Here is a 20,841-nt window from a genome sequence, read left to right as displayed (position 1 = left end):
TCAACGAGCAATTATTTTTGACGTCAGATTTGTTTTATGGATTTTGCAAGTATCATGCTCTGCAAGATGTCTTCTTGTTTGTCTGTCTGTTTGACACATGATTTTTGGCCACAGTTTTCAAGCAATCGTTCTGAATTTTTTGTATGTGCGTCGGACACCAACCAAGGACGGCAACACTTATTTTTGGCGAACATCCACATCTGGATCTGGATCTGAGAATTCTTAAAGTGATTCTTCACCATTGAGAGATAGGGCCAAAAACGATATGTAGCACAAAATCTCAAAATGTTATGGATGGATTCAAACAAAACTTGGTGGACGGGTTGAGAGTGCCACTAGGTAGAATTGATTCAAATTTATTGAAGATCCGAATCCAGATCTTTATACGAGAATTATTTTTTTTTAACTGATTCTTCACCATTGAGAGTTGTGGCTAAAAATGATATTGCATGATACCTCAAAAAGTTGTGGACAGATTTGGATTAAACTTGGTGGACATGTTGTGTGTGTGTAACAATTTTAAACTGATCTCGAAACTTCACCAAGTTGTAGAGATAGCCTCAACTGAGAAGCCTATTGATTTTGTGGTCAAAGGTCATCTTAAAGTGAAATTTCTAAAATCGTCATTTTTCATCCGATTGATTTTTAAATTAAACAGCATTTGTATAGTGTGTCACTGAATTGGGAAACCAACTATTTTTGAGATCAAAACGTCAAAGGTCAACTCAATGTCAAACTTCTAAAATCATCAATTTTCAACTGAAGAATCAATTACCATCCTATTAAGTTGAAAATTGAGCAGGATTTGCACAGTCCATCACTGAATTGGGAAAACAACTATTTTGGAGGTCAAAAGGTCAAAGGTCAACTCAAGGTCAAACATCCAAAATCAAATTTCATCTGAAGACCCATCAATTTTCATCTGGTTAACCTGATAATTAAGCAGCAATTGCATAGTACAACACTGAATTTGGAAACCAATGATTTTCGAGGTCAAAGGTCAACTCAAGGTCAAACTTCTAAAATCATCAATTTCAATCTGAGAAATAATCAAGTTTTCATCCGATTGACCTTAGCTTTAAGATTGTCAATTTTAATCTCAATGAAATGGACAATTTGATGTATCCATGGCAACCTTTGGAGAGCGGGTGGATTTTTCAAGTATCGTGCTCTGCACGACGTATTTTCTTGTTTATTTATTCGTATGGAGCATATGGCTGCTTTGTTTGCATCTTTTTCTTGGGGTGCAGCTGTGCTGCTGATGCAGTGCCTCTGTTACCGGTAAGCTGGTACTCATTTTGCCAACTTCAGAAGGATGACAGGCTGAATCAACCCACATGGTGTTAATTCAATGTGAGGTGGCTTCAACTCAAGACCCTAAGATCTTAAACTAGCCACCTTCACTCTTAAGCCAACATCAGGCTTCGCATATAAATACGTAAATGGAATATAAATACGTAAACTTTGATTTAAGTGCTAAGTAATAAGTTTTGAATCTGTACATGTAAAGCTTAAATAGTTCCAAGTTTATTTTTTCATTACTTTTTTCAGTGTGGGTAATGTATTAGCGATACATGTTTAATTGCAATGTGACTTTTCAGCTTTACGTCACGATTGTTATGTATAGTTTGTAAGTTGTAAAAGTCAGAAATAAAAAAAGAAAGCCAATGATGTCTGTCAATTTTATCCCCCACACTGGAAATTTTACAAATCGCACCCTGCTTGTGCGGGATTACCTCACGTGAACATGGCAGGCTTGGTGATTTATTTATCAGACCTCTTCAATAAGAGACTTTCAAAATGACAAATTAATGCAAAATGAGGCCATTGTCAGGTCAAGCCAGATGAGATCTGTAACTTGCTACAGGTACCATATAAACCTGTACTAACCTGTTTCATGGTCGGGTTGTCGGAGACGAAACCATCTCCCCCACCAGGTTTTCTGGTGAGGAGGGTGTGTGGACATGGACACAAAGCAGGATTAAAAACAAAACCTGTCAAAAGGCAGAGGAGCTCCTTGTGAGCCAACGGCCATCCATATCTAGTGCCCAACTGTGTCTGCGGACAGGATTTTTACTCCGGCCCACCGTAAAACACTTCATTTCGCAAAACCCACAAATGCAAAGAAAACTGAAAATCCACTTCGTGGGAGTACCTTCTGTGCTGCTGCCCTTCACAGGGCAGCTCACTGGATGATGGGATTGGGGCAAAACCTCCAGGACCCCTATTCCTTAATAAAAGGAAGAAAAGCATGCGGTAAATTTCCTGAGTCAGATTGCAGTGGTGTGTGGCGGAGTGGTGCTGAGGTGTCTTCCACCAGACGGCGTAATACTTGGATTAACCTGAGGTGGTCCCATCTGGTGGGTGGCTGGAATGCCCCATCCCAAAGAGAGGATGATCACCTGTCTCTGTTACCATCTGAGCTCAAATGTTTGAACATCGGTATTGCAGCACTCTCTGAGGTTTGGAAACCAGATAGCAGCGAGATCATGGCGAGTGGTTACACTTACTATTCGTCTGGTCGCTCTGATGGTTACTATGCCCAAGGAGTTGCTGTAGCTGTGTATAATGAGCTGTCTCCATTGATAATTGAGGTAACACCGGTCAACAAACATATTATAAGACAGGATTTGTCACTCCTTGGGTGTCGTTTCCCTGGTCTCTCTGCATGCTCCGACTGAGGCGAGTGATCTCACTGTGAAGGACGCATTCTATGCCACGCTCTAGTCTGTGGTTGATCATAACCCAAGGCGAGATACTCTTCCAGTCTTGGGGATTTCAGTGCATCGACTGGAACTGATAGGGATGGTTATGAGATATGTGTTGGTCCCCATGGGTCTGGAACTGTGAACCAGAATAGCACTAAGTTCCTTGACTTTGCAAGAAGTCATGGACTTTGGGTAGCTGGTTCATGCTTTTCGTGCCCACAGGCTCATCGCTGGACTTGGTATTCAGACGATAGTGGTGTGGCAAAGGAGATTGACCATTTTCTCTTTTATGGTCACTGAAAGATGATCCAGAATTACAGGGTCTACCAGAGTATTCAGTTCTTCAATACTGACCACAGGCTTGTTGAAGCAACTTTGAAGTTGCATCTTCAATCCAAGAGAATGGTACCATCCCAGCCTTGGCTGGATGTTGGCAAGCTCAAGGATGAAAGGGTAGCTGAGGAGTTTGTGAACAGGCTGAATTGGGAGTTGCAAGTCTGGGTGCTTTGGGGAATCCTGAAGAGTTGTGGAGTGCCTTCAAGACCACCTTCCTTGATGTTATTGGTGGATGTCTTGGAACTCACCTAAGGGCGAAGAAGAATATTGTCTCTCAAGGGACACTGGATACCATTGACCAAAGTCGCTGGGCCAGGCTTAATGGCAGAGCTGAGCTGTTCAGGGAGTTAAGGCGTAAAACTGAATGTGCACTGAGGGTGGACAAGAAGGCCGATGTGCAAGGAATCTGTGCAGTGGTAGAGCATCACCTGTGGTCAAGTGATTCTCATCCTACTTACAGGGGAATTCGCGCATTGTGTTCCGCAAAGCCCATCACTCAGTGGACTGCAGTGAGAGTGGAGGGTGGTGGGCTCTTGACAGAGGAGTCCAAAGCGAAGGCACATTGGGCTGGTTACGTTAAGCGGCTGTACCAGGCTGATCCACCAGCTGTTGAGTTGGATATCAGAGGTGTTTCTATCCCTATTGCTGACCCTCAAATCTACTGTGATACACCTTCGTTTGTGGAAACACAGGATGCGGTGAACCGCTTGAAATGGGGGTAAAGCTCCTGGGATGTGTGGCATGCATACGTTTCCATTCCTTCAGCTCAAACTGCTCGGTGTGATAATTCGGACCTTTATTCACGTCACTTTCTTTTTATATTTTTTTGCTGTTGGAATATGGGTGAGGGTTTGTGAAAATGTTGGAACTATGAATGGTCATCATGTTGGTGGCAATTTAATTTTGCCTTTAAGAAAGCCGTTATAACCTGGGAACCTGGAGAGATTAAAAAAAAAAATCTTCTTTGTAATGCCACTTTAAAGCTGGGTATATTTTTATGGTAATGTTAAGGTGCAGTGGTGGCTTTTTTGACTGACATTCCTGAGGTTGTAGCTTTCAAAACCACCTGAAATAAGCAATATTATGGATTTGAATTATTTGCTTCAATAAGTCGAGTTTGTTCCAGAACTGCCATGTCATTATTATTATTGTCAGTTGAAACACAGCTGGCACATTAATGGCCTTCAGAGTGGGGATCTTCCTGCCCCACATTGTCTGGTTGACATATGTTAGTCCACTCATGGTGGCTGACTGTTATTCCCTTCCCTTGTTACAGCATGTTGTTTTGGATTGTTATTATTATCATAGGTCCTACCCTTTTCCTGTACAGCTTGCAACTTTAAAATATACACTTTCACTCCAGTGCATATATCAAAGCAGGTTAATTCAGCTGATTTCAGCCTGACTCAGATGGTATATTTTTTTCTAAAATGAGACTGCATGAACTGTGATGTCGGGAACTTGCTACTATTGGTTAGATGTGGGTCATAAATATCTCAAATTCAGAAAGTTATATGATTTGAATGGTGTCATCCTTCCTTGTTTGTTTGTTTTTTCAAAGGAAAAACAAAAAAGTTGTTTCTCAACTACTTTTTTGTCTGCGACTCTCTTGAGAATGCTTCATAAATGTTGCATGCCTTCTGTTGACAGCATTATGCCATCACTGCTCATGTACCAAATCAAATTGGCATTTGTTTAACTTGTTAAAAAAAAAACAACAAATTCTCAATACTGTCCTCAGTCTTTGTCTCTCTCAATTTACCTATTCGTATGTTTAATACTGAAGTGTTCTGTTCTTACCTTGTGATTATTCCCCCTGATTGTGCTCTTTTTCGATGTTGTGATTTCATGCCCATTGTGTGAAGAAACATGAAATTACTTATGATTGCAAAATTAATATTGCAATTCACAGTGTTTGTGCACCTCAGCCAATAAACCTTACTTCTTGACTTTTCTGTCTTCTCTATCTTTTACACTGGATTTAGATCAAGGATGCATCGTACGGTGATGCTATTCAGATTCTGAACAAGGAGCTCAAGAATTCTCCATTGGTAAGTTAATTGTTCACTTGAGCTTTGAACTTAAAAATCTGGGTTCTCATCCCCTGGAAGATACAATGCACATCTCCCTACACTTCTCCCTGAAAGGAAAGTGAACTATCCATTATTGTATAAAAATTACAATGTCTGTTGCTGTCACATCGCAGAGAGATTGGTAGTCTCTCTGTTTCTACTGCTTCTTTTCCAATATTGCTCCCTCCGCTCTCTCAGTCATCTGACTTTCCCCAACAACTCTAGGATGTACACATTCTTCCAGTTACCCACTTCTGCTTTAACTTCCAAAATCCAGGCTGACTACACACCTCAACTTTTTTGTTCACTGCTTCTCTAATCCATGGACCCACTTTCCAGAGGCAGTTATTTCCAACTCTTCCAAGTCTTCAAGCAGGCAGTGGACCACCATCTCTTGTCATACCACATCCTGACTCATGATCTTCATTTACCCTCATTAACCCTTCCTAAAGCAAATCTCTATTCCTTGCTGATTTCACTGGTTTCTCACTCTCTCGCTCTCTCGCTCTCTCGCTTCCTCTGTATCTCTCTGTATCGCTCTCGCTCTCTCGCTCTCTCGCTTTCTCGCTCTCTCTCCTTTCCTGCTCATTATTCTCTTCGCTGTTGTGCCCAATTGTTGACCTGATACCCCACATCAATTTAACCTAAATTGCTCTTCTATGAGCCTCTCTTGTAGTGAAAAAATAATAGTTTAGACTCAGAAAGGAACAACACCAGAGGGTAAATGGTCCACATAGAAAAGTGAGACAAAGAATGCCAATTTTTTTGAGTGATCCAGGATTTTGTTTCCTACAAGATCAAGGCTCTTGGAAGAGCAAATTTTACGGAGACTATGAACTGATAGTCGGACAGTAGGACAACTCTTGGACACAATATACAAGGGAAAGAAGGAACAAGAAAAGAGTGAGAATGACATGGGGGAAAACTGACCTGCAAGGAAGAAGGTTGGGTTAGGAAGGGTTAATGAAGGAAACAAAGATTTGTGGGAAAAGTAAGGATGGGGGTGCACCGCCTGCTTGATGAGTGTAGTAACACAGCCTCTGGAAGGTGGTTATACAAACAAGAAACAAATGAGTTGAGGTATGCAGTCAACCTGTATTTTACAACTTCAACTTGAGGGGGTTTCTGGAAGAATGCATACATTCTAGAGTTGTGAGGGAAGGTCAGAGGACTGAGAGAGAGAGAGAGAGAGAGAGAGAGAGAGAGAGAGAGAGAGAGAGAGAGAGAGAGAGAGAGAGAGAGAGAGAGAGAGAGAGAGAGAGAGAGAGAGAGAGAGAGACAGAGACAGAGACAGAGACAGAGACAGAGACAGAGACAGAGACAGAGACAGAGACAGAGACAGAGAGAGAGACACAGAGAGAGAGAGAGAGAGACAGAGAGAGAGACAGAGAGAGAGACAGAGAGAGAGACAGAGACAGAGACAGAGACAGAGACAGAGACAGAGACAGAGACAGAGACAGAGACAGAGACAGAGACAGAGACAGAGACAGAGACAGAGACAGAGACAGAGACAGAGACAGAGACAGAGACAGAGACAGAGACAGAGACAGAGACAGAGAGAGAGAGAGAGAACGATCGGCAGTAAAAAAAAATAAAAAGAGGCCGCTGACCTGTCTTTGATGTTAAGACAATAGATTGTGCTTTGGCCTCATAACAGGAGATTTCAATATTGTTGAGACAGATGTGATGCGAGATACCAGCCCATTGCAAAGAGCAGTACTCAATTGAGCCATGAATAAAGATCTTTTAGTCAGAACTATTCTGATTAGTTATGATTCTTCAAGGAAACACTTGGAACTAGAGGGGGAGCACTCGGTAGAGTGCAAAACCTCCGCCACCAATACTGCTAGGTCACTCAAGTGAACCTGATATCCTATTCAATCAATTTGACGTCAACAGTGCTCACAGAGTTATAGTTTGCAACTTTCCCTTTTACTTTTAACTTTTACATACTCAATTCATTCGTCATAACGAGATTCCTTGAGACAGAAATTGATTTTACGTGGGTATATCCACCTGAAGTTCCAAAATCAGCCGCAATTATAATTAACCTCCGCCATCTTCGAAGATGGATGGAGGTTACTGTTTTCACCCCTTTCTGTTTGTTTGTTTGTGAACAGTATTACGGAAAAACTCCTCGACGGATTTTGACGAAACTCGGTGGGGGGGGGGGGGTTAGGTATGGTCCAAGGATCATGCCATTAAATTTTGGATTTGGTGCCCCCCCCAAAAAAAAAATTGTTAGAGAAAAAAAATGTTTTTTTTCAACTTTTTTCAACAAAATTTCGATATCTTTTTTTTGCATTTCTTCATGTTTAAAGTGATTTCCAACCTCCCCCCCCCCCAAAAAAAAATATAGGAGAAAAGAACTATAACTCTGTCAGCACTGTTGACATATTTAATGAATAAGATATAAGGTTCACTTGAGTGACCCAGCAGTATGGGCGGCGGAGGTTTTATACTCTCTCGAGTGCCCCCCTCTAGTTTTGGCATGTTTTTTGTTGGAAATCACTTATAACATGTAGAAATACAAAAAAAAAATGGAAATTTTGTTGAAAAAAAAGTTGCAAAATTTTTTTTTTACTCTAACAATTTTTTTTTGGGGGGGTGGGGGGGTGTTGGAAATCACTGAACACATGTAGAAATGCAAAAAAAAAAATTCAAATATTTTTTCAAAATGGCCGCCATAGCGGCCATATTGGATTTTGGACCAAGTCTAAAATCTAATGGCATGATCCTTGGACCATACCTAATCCCCCCACCAAGTTTCGTCGAAATCCGTCGAGGAGTTTTTCCGTAATACTGTTCACAAACAAACAAACAAACAAACAAGCAGTCATAGACTGGTACTTTCGAAATCGTCAACTTGACCTCTGACCTTGTCGAATAAAAGCTGTCTCTTGAGAAGGTAGCGACACAAACCAGAAGTTTCTACGATGATTCTGTACCAAACCATCAAAAATCGAATGTTTTGGATGTTTGACCTCACTGTGGCCTTGACCTTTGACCGATTTTGACCAAAATCTAATCAGCGCTAGCCACCACCCTCCTGAATCACGTGGTGTAATTTGACATTGGAAGCTTCTTCCTTTCTCGAGTTATCATTTTTGGATGTTTGACCTCACTGTGACCTTGACCTTTGACCGATTTTGACCAAAATCTAATCAGCACTAGCCATCAGACTCCTGAATCACGTGGTGTAATTTGACATTGGTAGCTTCTTCCGTTCTCGAGTTATCTGTACCAAACCATCAAAAATCGAATATTTGACCTCACCGTGACCTTGACCTTTGACCGATATTGACCAAAATTTAATCAGCACTAGCCATCACCCTCCTGAATCATGTGGTGTAATTTGACATTGGTAGCTTCTTCCGTTCTCGAGTTATCGTGCCTACAAACAAACAAACAAACAAACAAACAGAAACGGAAGGCATCAATATACTTATGAAATCTTTAGATTTCGTAAGTAACAAACAAACAGAAAGGGGTGAAAACAGTAACCTCCGATCTTCGATGGCAGAGGTTAATGATGCAGTCTGCTGCTGGCTTTATTATACAGTGCCTTCAGAATGTATTCACACCCATCGAGTTTTGTCATATTTTGTTGTCACAGCCTGAATTTAAAATAGTTTACATTTAAATTTTTTGTCACCAATCTTCACAAAAGACCCTATAATGATAGTGAAAACATGGTTTTAGAAATTTTTTGTAAATTGATTGAAAATGAAAAGCTGAAATGTTTTTGGTCAATAAGTATTCAACCCCTTTGCTATGACACTTTAAATGGAGCTCAGGTGCATCCAATTTCCTTTTTTCATCCTTGAGATATCTCCACAGCTTGATTGTAGTCCACCTGTGGCCAATTAATTTGATTGGACACGATTTAGAAAGAAACGCACCTTTTTATATAAGGTCCCACAGTTGACAATGCATATCAGAGCAGAAACTCGACCAGGAAGTCCAAGAAACTGTCCATAGAACTCTGAGATAGAATTGTGAGGAGGCATAGATCTGAGGAAGGGTATAAAACAATTTCTAGAGTGTTGAAAGTTTCCAAGAGCACAGTGAGCTCCATCATTAGGAAATGTAATAAATATGGAACTACCCAGACTCTTCCTTGAGCTGGCCGTCCAACCAAACTGAGCAAATGGGCAAGAAGGACCTTGGTCAGGGAGGTGACCAAGAACCCAATGACCACTCTGACAGAACTACAGAGTTCCTTGGCTGAGATGGGAGAACCGGCCACAAGGATAACAATCTCTGCAGCACTGCACAACTCTAGGCTTTATGGGAGAGTGACCCGATGGAAGCCACTCCTGAGAAAAAGGAACATGACGGCACACTTGGATTTTGCAAAAAGGCACGTGAAACATTCCAGAGAGCATGAGGAACAAGATTCTGTGGTCTGATGGGACGAGAATTGAATTATTTGGCATGAATGCAAAGCGCTACATCTGGCGGAAACTGAGCACTGCTCATCACCCATTTAACACCATCCCTACCATGAAGCATGGTGGTGGCAGCATTATGCTATGGGGATGCTTTTTAGTAGCAGGGACTGGGAGACTTGTAAGGATAGAGGGAACAATGAATGGAGTCAAATGTAGGAAAATTATTGAGGTGAACCTGCTTCAGAGTGCAAAAGATTTACATTCTGTGGCAAAGATTTACATTCCAACAGGATAACAACCCCAAGCATACAGCCAAAGCAACACTGGAGTGGCTTCAGAACAAGAATGTGAAAGTCCTCAAGTTGCCCAGCCAAAGCCCAGACTTGAATCCCATTGCGAATCTGTGGAAAGACTTGAAGATTGCTGTTCACTGACACTCCCCATCCAACTTGACAGAGCTTGAGCAAATCTACAAGGAAGAATGGGAGAAAATCCCCAAATCCATATGTGTAAAGCTGATACAGACATGCCCAAGAAGACTTGAAGCTGTAATCACTGCCAAAGGCATGTCAACAAAGTATTGACTCATGGAGTTGAATACTTCTTGATGCAAGACATTTCAGCTTTTCATTTTGAATTGATTTGTAAAAAATTTCTAAAGACATCTTTTTACTTTGTCATGATGGGGTATTTTGTGTGGATCGGTGACAAAAAAAATAAAATTTAATCCATTTTAAATTCAGGCTGTAACAACAAAAGCATGACAATAAGTCGAGGGGTGTGAACACTTATTGAAGGCACTGTAATTATGTGCAGGATAGATCCTGGCTGATGGGGAGTGAGGGCTTCAAATAACTGCCTCAAATTTCGTTTTTTTTTTTTTGCAAATTGTGACATGATTAGGTCTCGTGTTTCTTTATTACTTTCCCTCCATTCCTCTCAACTTGAGGCAGTTTTACTGGCACCTGTTTATACTGCATTTAAGGCATTCAGTATTTCCAACTTCTGGTTGTTTGTCCATGTTTTATCCTTTTTCAAGTGCTAAGCATCGAGCAAAGAAGCATTACGCACCATTTTCAATGTTTTTGTGTGACTAAACCAAGTTTGTAATTGAATCGCTGACCTCCAACAGTTTGCCACTGAGTATATAAGGTACATTGGCTTTCTTCCAATAATAAGCAAAGTAAAGGAATCCATCTCAATTCTGTGTTTGAAATCTCATGTCCTAAACCCTTCACTCCCCATACCTACCCTATCCACTCGCACCAACTCTTCATGGATACTCTATCTTTCTCATCTGAGAAGGTGGAGCAGTTTCTGGCAACCTTTGACACTGATTCTGCTCTGGGCTCAGACAGCATCAGTGCCCATGTCCTAAAAACCTGCTCTGCCGCTCTTCATGCATGTCCTCTTTCTGCTTTGTTCAACCTGTCATTGGCCCGAAGTCACCTTTCATCTACTTAGGAGCCAGCCAACCTCACTGCATCACATACTTCAAATGAGCACAAAAACAGATCATCCTCTTATCTATAGGCCGAAGTCTGCTCGCCCACTTCCATTTATAAGGAAAATCATTGAATCCATCATAATTGACATAAAATCCTTACTTTTCTTCAATAACATGATTGAAAATCATCATTTTGGTTTCTGACCCAGTCGCTCCACCCAGTCATAAATGTGTGCTGCGGTGAAGCAATCCCAGATATTCAGCTTTCGTAAAACCCATTCCTGAGACTGGCAAAAGATTTGTACTGGCAAAAGTAAAGGGTCCTGGAAGGTGAACGTCATCAAGTTCAGTTGAGGCTTTATTCACCCACCATTGAAACTGAATCTGACTTTGCTATGAACTACATTGAAGCTGTGAAAAGTTTTGTTTTTCTTAATGAATGTGAGACACCAAGTAAACAGCTTGTCGAAGTGTTTCGAGTATTCCAGTGCATAAGTAGCAATCTTTTGCATTCATTTGTAAACTGTAAAGCAACATGTAAGTAAGGTTGAATGTTCTATATAAAGCAAACGGCTCATGCGTGAAATATTCCCGTGCTGTCAACTTAATTTCTTTCAAAAAGTAATGTCTTATACCAGTCATATATTCGCCAATTAGTTACAGTTACTCAGTGTTTGTTGTCCCCTTTGTTACCCACTTCTTTCAATTCTTCACGCAGTCCCGAGCGGGTCTATCACTGCTCGCATACTGCCACTACCAGAAGCAAGATTATGAAGTAGCGGCCGAGTACTACAACCAGCTAGCTCAGATTCATCCTGAAGTCTCTGAATACCGGTTGTACCATGCACAGGCCCTTTATAAGGCTGGATCCTATCCTGACTCAATGCATGCTACTCAAACTCTTGACTCACCCACCATGCAGAAAAAGGTAAATCATTTAAACTTTTCACAAATATATTTTCAGCATATTTATTATTTTTATCTCTTGCATTAAATTTGAAGTATGATATCTTGTGCAAAAAGAATGTTTGTAGTCATATCAAATTTACCTGGAGCACATATTTGGAAAGAGGGGGAGGGGAAGCTGACAACTTCATAAAAATGAGTGTTTTAATTTCGTCTGTATCATTTCATATCACACTTCCTGAGCATCGTCTTCCATTTTTAAAGATGAAAAACAACCAGAAATTACCAAAAGTTACAATATTAATATCTCGGTTAACCATCCATATGAATGATGGTGAGCATAAAATCACATCCAGAATTGCATTAGAAACTGCATTATAAAGACTACAATATAAACAGCTACTTAATATTATATAACAACTATACTTAAGTCCAGCTAAATGCAAATAATTATCTTCATTCTCATAAGTATACAGTAAACCCTTAAATATCATGGGTTTGAATATCACAGTTTTGACCAATCGCAGATAACCTCTTTATGAAGCGATTTAGTTATGGTGGGCTTAATGTCGACCAATTACAGTTTTTGAGCTGAGCTTTGATGGTTATCTCGCACCAAAAGCCTTTCACACGCACTGTTAATAACGGAATGGCACCAAAGTGTAAAACAACTGACAAAAGTGATTATTTAAATTTTATTTATTTGCTGGTTTATGGATCTGCATAAGATTTATAGAAGACACACATCAACAGATTATAAAGGAAAATGATTTAAGAGATTAATAGGGGAGGAATGGTGGATGTGAGCAGGCAAGTTTATTCTGCTTCACCACACCAGGAGATGTCATCATAAAGCAATTTATGTTTATTTTACAGTTTATTTCAAATGTGATGTGTTTATCTTTGGCTGCTTCACTAAACAACTAACGTTTCTCTGTATTTTCTCAAAGCCCAGGAACCTAACTTCTTTATTCCCATTGCACATTGGTTTTAACTATTGCAGTTTTGAATAGCACGGCATTTTCCAAAAATGTAACCCCACAATATTTAAGGGTTTACTGTACAGTGGAGGTGGCAGCTTTTATACTTTTCAATTATTAGACCACAGGAATTCTGGACCACATGGTCCTCTGACCACTCAGGAGAAGCTCATGCTTCCTTTGCTTTGTCACATTTTATGTATAAGCTTATCTGCCCATAAGCACCCCTTTCTCACAATTCAGGGAGTCCCTAACTTACAAACGCCCGACTTATGAACACCCGGACTTACTAACCAACCCCCATAAGTTTTTTTTTTATTACTCTATCATTGCAAAACAGACACAAAGTAGTGAAAGTACCGCAACTAACAGTTCCAGAAGGTCCCGCTCCAACTAGGTGCCCCACAAGCATGTCAAAAGTTTATGAGGCACAATGTATTTTCTGCCAGAAAGCAAAGGAGTATCTGAAAGGTCAAAACACGAGAGATTCTTACACAATGCAGGTAGCTATGCTCAGATTTTAGAATCAGGAATGCAGCCATTGCGAAGATTGATAACAGAGTGCTTGCTCTTCTCAGCAGAGAGCTCGTTACTGCCAAGAGCCACGATCACAGGTCATATTACTGTTTATATACAAAGGTAGAGACTACAGCCAGCAGTGTTGAAGCAGAGAAACACAAGGATGCCAAAGCTCACTATGATGAAGCATTGAAAGAGACATACGATATGTTGTTCTCATTCATCGAGAATGAGCTCTTTGCCAACCATGAAGTGTTACCTATGACTCTTCTTGTTTCCAAGCTATTTACTTACTTGCAGTCTCTTGGTGTCAAACTCGTTAAAGATTCAACCAAGAAACACATTTGGCATAAAATGGAAAGTGAATTTGGAGAAGCTCTGCATATCTTCCCGAGCGACAAAGCAAAACTTATTGTCTATCAAAGTGAAACGGCCAATATGGACTGGTAATAAATTACATTACCAATTGAACTAATGTGTGATTGGTTGATTTGTCAAATGTATTTTTGTCAGTGAAAGCATCCTCGAGATATGTATAAACCTTACAGAGTTATAAATGTACACTGTTGTGAATACAGACGGAGCAATTAGGTCATTCAGGCAGTAGTTATATACGATTTTTTTCATCTTTTGCCCTTCAAATACTTATACCCTGTGGACGAAGAGTTTTTAGAATCAAATTTATATGTTTTTAAAATAATTAGTGACATTAAAGAAACACTAAAGTAAAAACGACATTGAATTATTGAGTAAATCCCGAAAAATTAGAAGTACTGTACATTATATTATTTGGCTACATATAGCGCCTTCTCGAGGTGGTTTTCGCAAAAAAATATATACGTCATTTCAAATACCTATTATACATTTATCATGCCAAGTTTTATTGTTATACAACAAACCATGCCAAAGTAATCAATACATTTTATTACCCCTCCCAACCCCCTGTGCTGACGACAGCTGACAAAGCTTAATCTGCCGACACTTAGAAAATGGGAAGTTACCACCACGAACAAGATATGAGATGATTGCTATTATATCAATTTATCATCTCCAGCCATAGACCTTTCAAAAAACATCATGAGAATTTGCCACCTCAGGTGGTACCATTAAGTGAAATTTGGGGTCATGGCCCATGGACTAAGTACTCATTCGCGAGATAATGGTTCACAGCTCTCTTTCTTTATGCACATTTTTACATTTATCGTGCCAGGTATTTTACCGTTTTAGTGATAACAAACCCTAATCATGGCTGATAAATGTTGCAATGATATTCATGCAACCAAGAAATGCAGAACCTTGACACTGGAGGTGAACTGGACATTATAAAATGTTCTGATAAAGGTGAAACTCCCTCCCAAATCGGTTTTTCGATAGGCCTTAATATTTCGACGATCGGAATAATTATTAAGAACAAGACAATAATTTTACTGCACTGCACTGTATTTCACAGTATGTTTTATTTGTAGATATTACAATTCAAGAGGATTGAATAGGTATTATTTACTATAATTTATTGCAAATCTACTGTACAATAACAAGAGAGAAAGTGTGTCAGTCAGTCAGTCAGTGTGTGTGTGTCAGTGTGTCTCCTCCATAACTCCAAAGCCATGAAACCTAGTGGGCCAAAACTTTGCATGCATACTAAGGGAACTCCAAGGGAGTGCTTGGATGAAAAATGGTTATTTGGGTAAATTTAAACACCCCCTTTTAACATAATTGGGTGCTCATCAATAGAAAAAAATAAATAAGAGCCTTACCAAGGTGGTGGCGTGCCATCTTGGTCAGCCCGCTGTCACCTCACGCTGTCAATCCAGGTGAGTAGTACAGAAAAAGGGGGTTCTGAGCCACCTTATGTTTAGAGGGCTCCAGAGCTCTGGGAATGCTTCCAGACCCATACCTTTGGATTAATATAGGTGTCTTGATGTAATAAAGGTCTGATTTGAACCACTGAGATTTCCATTTGGACATTGGTATTTTCCTTCGCATACCCATTTTTCATGGCTACCATGGAAGAGCATATCGCAGCAGCAATGGAAGAGCATAGCGCAACAGCAAGCAAAGACCTTCAATGGCCAGCGAACGAAGACTTCAACCGCCAGAGAGATGCCTTTAGCGAAGCGCAACAGCCAACCAAGTGGCGAGACCTGCCCCGAGGGGTATACAGGATCAGGGAGATGAAAACGATTGAGACATGTATCGGGCCTTGCATGATCCTCGTTCTCGAGAACCAGGAGATGGAGCATGCCCAAGTGTGGACTCCCCAACGTCTACGAGAGGAGCTGCTAAGGGCTCCGGGGGCTAACTTTATCAATAACAAAGGGCAAGTAGGAGGAGGTGGAGTTTGGGACCATACTCTGTGCAGAGCGTTGGTGCTGCTTTTAAGCAGTCCCCTTGGCTATTGGGCACAATCCTGGATGGGTTGCCACTCCGACACAGTATACCAGCATGCTGGCACTCATTTTGCCGACCTCGGAAGGATGACAGGCTGAGTTGGTATTAATTCAACAGCTGAGCGGGATTTGAACTCAGGACCCAAGGATCCAAAGCCCACCACCCTAACTATTTGATGTCAGGTCAGGTTAGATCTGTGACCTGCGACAGGTACCATGTAAACCTGTACTAACCTGTTCCATGGTCGGGTTGTCGGCGACTAAACCGTCTCCCCCACCAGGATTTCTGGTGAGGAGGGTGTTTGGATATGGACACCCTGCAGGATTAAAAACAAAACCTGTCAAAAGGCGGAGGAGCTCCTTGTGAGCCAACGGCCATCCATATCTAGTGCCCAACTGTGTCTGCGGACGTCCTCCTGCAGTTGGATTACTTTTTTATTAGGAGGTGGATGGCAGGATTTGCACTCTGGCCACCGTAAAACCCTTCATTCCGCAAAACACAAAAACGCAAAAAAATCTGAAAACCCACTCCGTGGGAGAACCTCCTGCGCAGCTTCCCTTCGCAGGGCAGCTCACCGGATGACGGGATTGAGGCAAAGCCTTCGGGACCCCCAATCTTTGATGATAGGAGGGAAACCACGGGGTAACATCCCTGGGTCAGATTGCGGGAGAGTGTGTCGGAGTAGTGCTGAGGTGTCGTCCACCAGACAGCGGTCTCCTTGGGTTAACCTGAGGCGGTCCCTTCGGGTGGGTGCCTGGAATGTCCTATCCCTAAGAGAGGATGATCACCTGTCTCTGTTATCATCTGAGCTCAAGCGTTTGGACATCGGGATTGTAGCTCTCTCTGAGGTTCGGAGACCGGATTGCGGTGAGATAATGGTGGGTGGTTACACCTACTCTTGGTCTGGTCGCTCTGATGGTTACCATACCCAAGGAGTTGCTATAGCTGTGTCCAAGAAGCTGACCCCAATGATAATTGAGGTAACACCGGTCAACGAGCGTAATATGAGATTAAGGATTCGTCACTCCTCAGGTGTCATTTCCCTGGTCTCTGTTTATGCTCCCACTGAGGCGAGTGATCTCACCGTGAAGGATGCTTTCTACGCCACGCTCGAGTCTGTGGTTGATCAGTGCCCCAGACGAGATACACTTCTAGTCTTGGGGGATTTCATTGCATCGACTGGAACTGATAGGGATGGTTCTGAGGTGTGTGTTGGTGTCCATGGGTCAGGAACTATGAACCAGAATAGCACTAAGTTCCTTGACTTTGCAAGAAGTCATGGACTTAGGGTGGCTGGTTCATGGTCTCAGCGCCCACAAGCTCATCGCTGGACTTGGTATTCCAACGCTGGCGGTGTGACAAAGGAGATTGACCATGTCCTCATTGACAGTCGTGGGAGGATGATCCAGAACTGCAGGGTCTACCGGAGTGCTCAGTTCCTCAATACTGACCACAGGCTTGTTGTAGCAACTCTAAAGCTGCACCCTTAAATCCTGGAGAATGGTACCATCCCAGCATAGGCTGGATGTTGGCAAGCTCAGGGATGAGAGAGTAGCTGAGGAGTTTGCGAACAGGCTGAGTGGACACTTGGGGGGGTCTGGGTGCTTTGTGGGGTCCTGAAGAGTTGTGGAGTGCCTTCAAGAGCACCGTCCTTGATGTTGCCGGTGGATGTCTTGGAACTCACCACAGGGCAAAGCAAAATTTTATCTCTCAAGAGACACTGGATACCATTGACCTGAGTCGCAGGGCCAGGCTGAATGGCAGAGCTGAGCTGTTCAGGGAACTGAGTCGTAAAACTGAACGTGCACTGAGGGTGGACAAGGAGGCCTATGTGCGAGGAATCTGTGAGGGGGTAGAGCATCACCTGTGGACAGTTGATTCTCGTCCCGCTTACAGGGGAATTCGCGCATTGCGTTCATCCAAGCCCATCCCTCGGAGCACTGCAGTTAGAGCAGAGAGTGGTAGGCTCTTGACAGAGGATTCTGAAGTGAAGGCCCACTGGGCTGGTTACTTTGAGCGGTTGTACCAGGCTGATCCCCAGCTGTCGAGTTGGACGTCAAGGGTGTTACAATCCCTGTTGCTGACCCTCGAATCAACTGTCGTCCACCTTCGCTTGTGGAAACATGGGCTGCGGTGAACCAGTTGAAACGGGGCAAAGCTCCAGGGATCTGTGGCATCCATGCTGAACTTATCAAGGCTGGTGGAAATGCTGCACTCGTGTCGTTGCATGCAGTTTTGTGCTCTGCCTGGAACACAGGCATCATCCCAACTGATTGGAAGAGGGGCCTTGTTGTTCCTTTCTGGAAAGGGAAGGGTGATCGCCAAGACTGCATCAACTACCGAGGGGTGACTCTGCTCTCAGTGCCGGACAAGGTCTTTGCTTGGATAATTCTTGATAGGTTTCGCCACCATCTGCTTGAGCACCAGCGTCCAGAACAGTCAGGCTTTACACCAAAGAGGTCAACGATTGACTGTATCCTTGCTCTTCGTGTCCTCACCGAACGCAGACGAGAGTTTCGGCAGGGGCTGCTTGCAGCCTATATTGATCTCTGTAAAGCGTTCGATTCAGTGAATCGGGATGTCCTCTGGAGGATTCTTGGTCTTCGTGGGGTGCCACCAAAACTGATCGATCTGATGTCTGAACGCTACTCTGGTACTGAGAGTGCTGTGAAGTGTGGTGGTACCATCTCTGACTTGTTTCCAGTTGTTACTGGAGTTCGTCAGGGGTGTGTACTGGCCCCCACACTTTTCAGCACTTGTATGGACTGGATTTTAGGGAGGATGTCAGAGAGATCAAGCTGCGGTGCATCATTTGGGAATGTCAAGACCTCGGACCTTGATTTTGCAGATGATGCAGTCATCTTTGCGGAGACTTTACATATCCTTTTGGGGGCCCTCGAGGTGCTGAATGAGGAGTCGGAGCCGCTGGGATTACGGGTTTCTTGGGTCAAAACTAAGATCCAGGCTTTCGGTGACAACTTGGATGCTGCTGTCCTGTCTGTGTCTGTTTGTGGTGAGGATGTTGAGGTCGTGAAGAGATTCACTTACCTTGGCAGTGATATTCATGACTCTGCTGGCTGTGAGTCAGAGGTCAATAGACGTCTGGGTCGGGCCTGGGGAGTCATGGATTCACTGGATCATGGGGTGTGGCGCTGCCGGTACCTGTGCGGGAGGATGAAAGTCCGAGTATTCAGGTCCTTGGTACTTTCAGTCTTGCTCTATGGATGCGAGACTTGGACTCTGACCAAGGATCTGAGACAGAGACTTAATTCATTTGGTACCAGGTCTCTTCGGAGAATCCTTGGCTATCGCTGGTCAGATTTTGTGTCCAACGAGCGGTTGCTGAGAGAGACTCGGATGAGATTTGTTACCTGCATAGTCCGTAAGCGTCAGTTGTGGCTGTATGGACATTTGGCTCGTTTTACTGACGCTGATCCTGCTCACCAGATTCTCTCAGCGAGGGAGTCTCATGAGTGGAGGAGGCCAGTGGGCCGACCACGTGCCTCGTGGTTGCAGCAGGTTGACCATCATCTCAAGGAGATGGGGATGGGCCTGGCATCTGCCTGGGGGATGGCCAGACGGAGCCCCTGGAGTACCGACGGAAAGTGGACGCAGCGACGCGCTGTTCTGGAACATGCTCCCATACCTGACCTGACCCTAACTATTAAGCCAACACCAGGCATATAAAGGGCTAGTATGCAGCAAAAAAGATGCAAGTCGCTGGTAATACAGCATCCAGCTCTTGTAGCTTCACAAAAAAGCAAAGCAAAAAGTAGTATCTGGCACCGTTGAACATGCACCATATTATATGTACATTGTTGTACCAAAAGGGGTTTTGGCTCTGACACTCATCTACCTTTTATAGAGAGGTGATACATAGATACTATGTCTAAGCCAACGATGCATCAAAGCTCAACAACCAGGTCATCCAGGAAGCATGCTAAGGGATTAGGGAATGCAAAAATAAGCAATGAAACCTTCTTAGCGCCTTACAGGCGGTAGGCGCTGAAATCGCGAAGATCCAAAACAGGCGTCCCCACCCCATCTGGGATGCACAGTGGGTCGCCGTGGAGGATTCAACTTGGGTCGCCGAGAGGGTGCCGTGGGAAGACTGTGCGGAATATAGTGGGGAATAGAGACAATGGAAGATCTTTGGAAGGGAGAGGGATGGGACGGGGTACATGGGGTAAACAAAATGGTACTACAGGGACTTTCATGAAGGAAAACAGGGAATTTGAAGGAGGTGGGTTTTGGGTGGATTAACGGGGGTAGAAAAGATCGAAGATTTGGATGGGGGAAGATAAGAGATGGTGGTGAACAGCTGTTTTGAAGATCTGGAGAGAGAAGTGGGATTTAAGAGAGTGTGGGAGTTTGTTTCAGAGGCAGGAAAAAGGAATAATGAAAGTTCAGTTGGAAACTGCAAAGTTTCAAAGTTGAGTTGATTGACTTTCTCATGTAAGAATAGTGCCACATCCCTCTTGCCAAATTCCAGATGCTGGTGGACTCCACGCCATGGCGCATACAGGCTGTACTGGCCGCATGTGGTGGCCCAACACCCTATTCAGTTAATTTACATTGGTGTTTCCATTTTTTGGGTCCACTACCTGTATATACCGAGGATTTCCACTGTGTTTGGCAAAAAAGATTGTGTCAGAAAGCAAGAAGAAGACTTACTTACAGTAGTGATTAGGCCAAAGAAGGTAATTCTGATGGCCACTGATGATGCTAACTCGGTGGTCGCTGGAAAAAGGGTATTATGCATTGGGTTTTTTCGTGGGCAATTTTCAGTAGCCGCTAAGAGCAAGTCTGAAGAGGTTTTTTTTTTAATATACCTTGTCAAAGCTCGTATGAGGGCGAACACACCGCACAGCAAGGGGGAGGGGGGGCATGAGACAAGAGGGGCGGAAGTGGGAAGGACAAAACAGTGGGGAACAGAGACATCAGGAAATCTGTGGAAGGAAGAGGGGTGGGGCAAGGAACATGGGGAATACAAGATGGACATTACAGGGACTTTCAGGAAAGAAAGTAGGGAATTTGAAGGAAGTGGGTTTGGGGTGGATTAACACAGGTAGAAAAGACAGAGGATTT

The 20,841-nt window shown here is 42.9% G+C and overlaps 1 protein-coding gene across 6 annotated transcripts in view; it reads left to right on the top strand.

The window, feature by feature from the left end:
* Positions 1-20,841, top strand: part of LOC147031259 (intraflagellar transport protein 70A-like) — a 137,080-nt gene that overhangs the window by 8,551 nt on the left and 107,688 nt on the right. For all 6 annotated transcript variants that reach the window (XR_015052572.1, XR_015052564.1, XR_015052575.1 and 3 more), the window contains exons 3-4: positions 5,030-5,095; positions 11,676-11,885. Coding sequence is in view for 2 of the 6 variants with exons in the window: in XM_085860506.1 (XP_085716632.1) it covers positions 5,030-5,095; positions 11,676-11,885 (276 nt within the window). In the remaining 4 variants the exon portion in view is untranslated. The remainder of the gene's footprint in view (positions 1-5,029; positions 5,096-11,675; positions 11,886-20,841) is intronic.

The sequence above is a fragment of the Eptatretus burgeri genome, chromosome 2 (genome assembly GCF_056783735.1).
Source record: "Eptatretus burgeri isolate ZD-2024b chromosome 2, Ebu_testis_v1, whole genome shotgun sequence".
Taxonomy (NCBI): Eukaryota; Metazoa; Chordata; class Myxini; order Myxiniformes; family Myxinidae; genus Eptatretus; species Eptatretus burgeri.
The sequence above is the reverse complement of the archived record's forward strand: the minus strand, read 5'-3'. Positions and strand labels throughout refer to the sequence as shown.